The sequence below is a fragment of the Falco rusticolus genome, chromosome Z (assembly GCF_015220075.1).
Source record: "Falco rusticolus isolate bFalRus1 chromosome Z, bFalRus1.pri, whole genome shotgun sequence".
Classification (NCBI taxonomy): Eukaryota; Metazoa; Chordata; class Aves; order Falconiformes; family Falconidae; genus Falco; species Falco rusticolus.
Window position 1 is genome coordinate 57,766 of NC_051210.1, and position 5,469 is coordinate 63,234.

General features: G+C 56.1%; 1 protein-coding gene across 2 annotated transcripts; it reads left to right on the top strand.

Moving 5' to 3' along the window:
* The first annotated feature begins 855 nt into the window (after positions 1-855).
* Positions 856-5,117, top strand: EMC4 (ER membrane protein complex subunit 4). 2 transcript variants are annotated; one of them, XM_037374145.1, is made up of 6 exons: positions 856-1,110; positions 1,212-1,311; positions 1,450-1,603; positions 2,232-2,392; positions 2,519-2,586; positions 4,934-5,117. In XM_037374145.1, the coding sequence occupies exons 1-5, from the start codon at positions 1,037-1,039 to the stop codon at positions 2,552-2,554; spliced, it is 525 nt and encodes a 174-aa protein (XP_037230042.1). In that variant the 5' UTR covers positions 856-1,036; the 3' UTR covers positions 2,555-2,586; positions 4,934-5,117. The 2 variants fall into 2 exon arrangements, 1 of the variants encoding a protein (XP_037230042.1); XR_005102004.1 differs by having other exon boundaries at positions 860-1,110; positions 2,519-2,686.
* Positions 5,118-5,469: the final 352 nt, after the last annotated feature.

Below are 5,469 nucleotides of genomic sequence, written 5' to 3' on the forward strand. Positions count from 1 at the left end.
TTTAATGTCTTAAAAGCACAGGCTGGTGTTTCCAAGCTCACACGCCTGGATGCTCACTGGGTCACACCGCTCCTCTGTGGGGTCTCCAGGAGTTCTTCACCCATCTACGGTGCAGGCCTTTGCTTCCTTTGGAGCCTTTACCAAACTACTGCCAGTCTGGTTCAGGAGTTGAGTGCCTCCATCAACCCCTCTCCAAGAAATAAATTAAAAAAAAAAAAACAAACAAACAAACAAAAAGAAACCACAAAAAAACACAAAAAAATCAAAAAACAAAAAAACCCACCCACAAACCCCCCCCCCCCCAAAACCAAAAAAACCCTAAAAAAACCCTAAAAAAACCCCAAAAATAAAAAGGAAAAAAGTCTGCCCCAGGAAATCAAAAGCAGTCCTGGAAGAAGTTAAAAAATAAAACCAACAAAAAAAAAAAAAAAGAAAGGAAAAACCAACCCAAAGAAATAAAAAACCACAGAGCCAAGAAATAAAATACGAAAAGCAAAATCCTTCTCAAGAAAGAACTAAATAAATAAGTACTTTAAAAGTAAATAAATAATAAAGAGGCCAGCCGCAAGAACTTTAAAAAGAGAAGAAAAAAAAAAGAGGCCAGCCGCAAGAACTTTAAAAAGAGAAGAAAAAAAAAAAAAAAAAAAAAAAAGTACAAACCAGCGTAAGGACGCGGCACGGGCTGCAACAAGGCGGGCCGGGGGTGAAAGATGGAGCGACCGGGGGCTGGGGGGGCGCGGCCAGAGCGTCCCCGCCACCGGCCCCGGCCGGAACCCGCGGCCGGAACCTTTAGTTCCAGGCAGGAACGGACCGGGAGGGAGCTGCAGGGCGCGGGTGGCCTGTGGCGCTGCTATAAGGAAGGACGCGGGGCTGCTGTAGGGCTGGGGGGGGGGGGTGTCGGTGTCGGTGTCTGCGGGGTTCCTGTGGGGCTGCTATGGGGTAGGGCGTAGCGAAGGCGCCGCGTAGGCCCCAGGCGCCCGGGGTTGTTTGCCGGGACACGCCCCGTGACTCCGCTTCCTGTTCGGGCGCTCGCAGGATGGCGGCGGCGGCGGCGGTTCGGGGCCGGCGGTTCAAGTGGTCGCTGGAGCTGGCGGCGGCGCCGGGGGGGCGGTGAGGCCCCGGGGTGTGGGGGGAGGGGGGGTTTGGGGGGCGGATGTGGGGGGTCCAGGGAGCTCCTTGGCCTCACCTGCCCTCCTCTATCCCACCCCCAGGCCCCGCGGAGCCGCCGAGGGCCGCGGGCCGCTGGGGTTCGCCGAGCGGCAGCTGGGGGAGGGCGGCGTCCACGAGAGCGACAAAATCCTCATGGAGAAGGTGGGCGGGGGGGGACCCGGGAGGGAGAGGGACGTCCCCTACGCCGGGTTCCCCCGTGGAGGGGATCGTCCCCGTCCCCCATGGCTGGGTACGAGGTATCCCCACATGGCGGACGCCTCGTTGGCCTCTTTCCTGCAGCGTTGCTGGGACGTGGCACTGGCGCCGCTGAAGCAGATCCCCATGAACTTGTTCATCATGTACATGGCCGGCAACACCATCTCCATCTTCCCTGCAATGATGGTGTGCATGATGGGCTGGCGGCCGCTGCAGGCCCTCATGTCCCTCTCTGCCAGTGAGTACAACCCCACGCTACAGCCCCGGGTGACAGCTCCCTGGGTGATCCCCCGTGGTCGTCCTCTGCCATGTGACGGTTCCCCCAAATACTTGTGGTGGTTCCCTGGCCCGTACCTCTTCTGGCAACATTCATCCCCACATATCTCCCAGCAGTGGTCCCTGCAACAGACCCCACCACATACGTTCCCCTCCAACAGTTGCCCCTATGTCAGTTGCCCCCACGTGTCCCTCAACAGTTGTACCTGTGACAGTCACCCCCTCGTGTCCCTGAACGGTTGCCCACGTGTCAGTTGTTCCCCCGTGTTCGCTAACAGTCACCCCCACATCACTCACCCCCATGCATCCCCCCCGCCCCCAGTTGACCCTGTTGCAGTCAACTTGTATGTCAGACCCTGCCCCACACCCCCTAACAGTCACCCATGTGACAGTCATCCCTACGTTGTCACTGCCATGCGTTCCTCGACAGCCATCGCCATGCCATCCACCCTGCGCCTCCCCCACCGCTTCCCCCATGATGCTCCCCGGCTGCTCCCCACTCATCATTACCCCGGTCCCCTGCAGTGCCACACGTGGGTGACAGTGACGGGGTCCCCCAGTCCCAGTGTCCCACCCTGTTCCCCCTGCAGCACTGAAGGCCCTGGAAAGCTCAAGCCGGCGGGCCCTCCAGGGGCTGGTGTTCCTGGTGGGCAACGGGCTGGGGCTGGCCCTGGCCCTCTACAAGTGCCAGGCCATGGGGCTGCTGCCCACCCGCCCTTCCGACTGGTTGGCCTTCGTCGCCCCACCACAGGTGCGTCCAGATGCCAGGGTCCCCCCACCCCCGCTGCCCTGCACGCCAGGGTTCCCGCTGGCCTGGCCGGCAGGGTCCCCCCGCTCACCCCCCTTCTCTCTCTCTCTCTCTCTCTTACCTTGGCAGCGGATGGAGTTCACTGGGGGGGGCCTGATCCTGTGACCCAACTCGCCTGTCCACCAGTAAAGGCAGAGGCAAGGCTGGTGAAGTTACTCTGGGGAAAAATTCAGAGGGTTTGGAGGTTCAGCCTTAGGAGGCACCAGGATGGGTTGAAGCGAAAACCGTTTATTGGTGGTATGTGCTGAGAGCGCTGGGGCCTGTACTGGTAGTGCCAGGGCCCATGCTGGGGACACTGGGAGTGCACTGCAGGAGCGTTGAAGCCTGTACTGAGAGTGCCCTGAGAGCCTTGGGGCCTGTACTGGGAGTGCACTGGAGCAGCAGTCAGAGCCTTGGGGCCCATACTGGGAGCCTTAGGGCCCTTACTGGGAGCACTGGGGGAACCTTGGGGATCACACTGGGAATGCACTGGAGCTGCACTTGGAGCCTCAGGGCCCATACTGAGTGCATACTGGGCCTTAGGTTGCATACTGGCAACGCTGGGATTGGGGCCTATACTGGGATCATCCTTGGAGAGGTGCAGCCCAGGCTGGTACTGTACTGGGAATACTGAGTCCATACTAGGATCTCAGTTTAAGTGTAGCTCACATTGCCGTCATACTGGGAGCGCTGCGTCCACACTGGTAGTGTTGGGGCCATACTGGGATCCTACTTGAAGAGTTACGACCCAGACTGGCATTGGATCGCATTTGCTTGCCCTGTTTTGGCCTATTCTCCCAGTTCTTGCCCCAACCCCCATAACTGGCTGGTTTTGCCCCTTGTTGCCTTGGGTTTGCCTTTTTTTTTTCCCCCGGTTTTGACCTGTTCTGCCTTGTTTGTGCCCGGGTTTGTCCCTCCCGTTTCCCCTGTTTTCCCTGTTTCTCCATTTCTTCTCTGTTTTCCATTATTTCCCTCACTTTCTCCAAGTTTCTTCTGGTTTTTTCCTGGGTTTACTCCTTTGCCACCATTTCCTTCCTTTCCCCCCATTCCCAAGCCATTTCCCCACATTTTTCCTGTTTTCCCACAATTTCTCTCGGTTTTCTATGTTCCTGTTTTCCCCTGGGGTATTCCTGTTTCTGCCCCATTTTACCCTGTTTTCCCCCATTTCCTTTGGTTTTGCCCTGGTTTTCTCCCTACTGTTTGCCCATTTGTGCACCAGTGTTTCACCGTGTTTCCCTTTTCTCTTGTTTTTTTCCCCACATTTTTCCCCATTTTCACTCATTTTTGCCCCATTTCTTTCCCCATTCCCCCCATTTTCACTCGGCTCCTCCCCCCCTTTTTCCCATTTACCCATGTCTTCCATTTTCTGTCATTTTTCCCCAGTTTCCCCATCTTGCCCCAGTTTCTTCCTCCATCCTGTCGTTTTCCCAGTTACTCCCTTATTCCCATTTGTCTCCGTATTCTCCCCTATCTCCCCCTTTTATCTCTTTTTTTTTTTCTTCCCTTACTTTCTCCCTGCTTTTTGCCCTGCTTTATCCCCCATTCCCCCCTTTTTTTCCCGTTCCTGCCATTTCTTTTATTCTGGCCACCAGCAGCACCAGCCAATCCCACTCACTCATTCAGTCACTCTGTCACATGTGCATATGTGGCACACATTCCACCTCCCCAGTGTCCACCAGTAAGCATTGGTATGCACCAGTGCCCACTTGTGTCCCCCCCCAACATTCCCCCCCATCTCCCAGTATGGCCCAGAGCTCCCCCTGCCTCCCAGCGCAGCCCACAGCCCCAGAACCCTCCTCCCCAGTATGCCCCCATGCCTCCCAGCACCTTCAGTATGGCCCAAGACTCTCCCAGTATGGCCCAGAGCCTCCTCATGCCCCCCAGCATAGCCCAGAGCCCTAGATCCATGCCTCCCACAATGGACCACTGCTTCCCAGTGAGTCCCAGTATGGTCCAGCTCCATGCCGTGTGGCCCAGCACCTTCCCCGTAGAGCCCAAAGTCTCCTACTGACTCCCAGTACAGCCCAGACAGCTAGAAGAGCACTCGGCTCGCCGGGTGGTCCTACACGAAAGTGCGCAGCTGGGTTACCATAACTACACGGGGTACAGATGGCGAAAGCGTGGTGAGCTTTGCCAAGTTCGACTTCCTCCAGTGCCAGTCCTGGTTAAAGATGCGAAGATGAAAATACGATACCGACATCTGAAACAGCCAGAGCCTGCAAGTGTCATCCCACGTCTCCCGGTATAGCTAAGTGCCCTTCCCAGCAGTCCCAGTATGATCCAGGGCACCACAGTGATTCCCAGCGTGGCCCAGAGCCCCATCCCAATATAGCACGCTGCCCTCCCAGTGATTCCCAGTACACCCCAGTGCCCTGCCAGAGCACACCAGACCCCCCCAGTGGCACTCACAGGCTCCCCCCCAACCCCTGCACGGGGGAGCTTGCGATAGGGCAGAGCCTCCCTCCCGCACGTTGTACAGTATGTGCTTGGCAATAAAATCTGCAGGGAAGAAAGAGGAAGAGGGGACATTTGGAGCTATGGCGTTTGTCCTTCCAAGTCAAGAGTCAGGTGAGATGGAGCCCTGCTTTCCTGGAGACGGCTGAACACCTGCCTGCCGATGGGAAGGACTTCCTTACGTTTTGCTTGCGGGCAGCTTTTGCTTTTAACTATTAAAATGTCCTTATCGGAGCCCAAGTTTCCTACTTTTACCCTTTTATTCTCTCCAAACAGCTCCTGGGGGGGCAGTAGGGCAGGTAGCTGTGTGGGGCTTGGCTGCCGCCCGTGGTTATATGACAACAGACAAATATGTTGGGTATGGATATATTAAGGTTAGGCTGCTAAGACTGTTACACACGTGAAATGACAAACCATCGGACCCCAAACTCTTTAGTCTCTATAGGTGAAGTACCAGCTGAGGGGTCTGCTGCTTCCCTATTACAGGCTGCACCAAAATTGACCTGCAAGTGCTTTGACTCAACGTATGACAATATCATATCAGCCCTGGAGCTACGCTAGGCATAACTACTTTTACCTAGGATTTA

Bases quoted from the DNA above. Each gene is read 5' to 3' on its own strand.
- EMC4 (XM_037374145.1), top strand. From the start codon at position 1,037: ATGGCGGCGGCGGCGGCGGTTCGGGGCCGGCGGTTCAAGTGGTCGCTG. The intron at 1,111-1,211 runs GTGAGGCCCCGG...TCCCACCCCCAG, and splicing joins GCGGCGGCGCCGGGGGGGCG to GCCCCGCGGAGCCGCCGAGG. The intron at 1,312-1,449 runs GTGGGCGGGGGG...TCTTTCCTGCAG, and splicing joins ACAAAATCCTCATGGAGAAG to CGTTGCTGGGACGTGGCACT.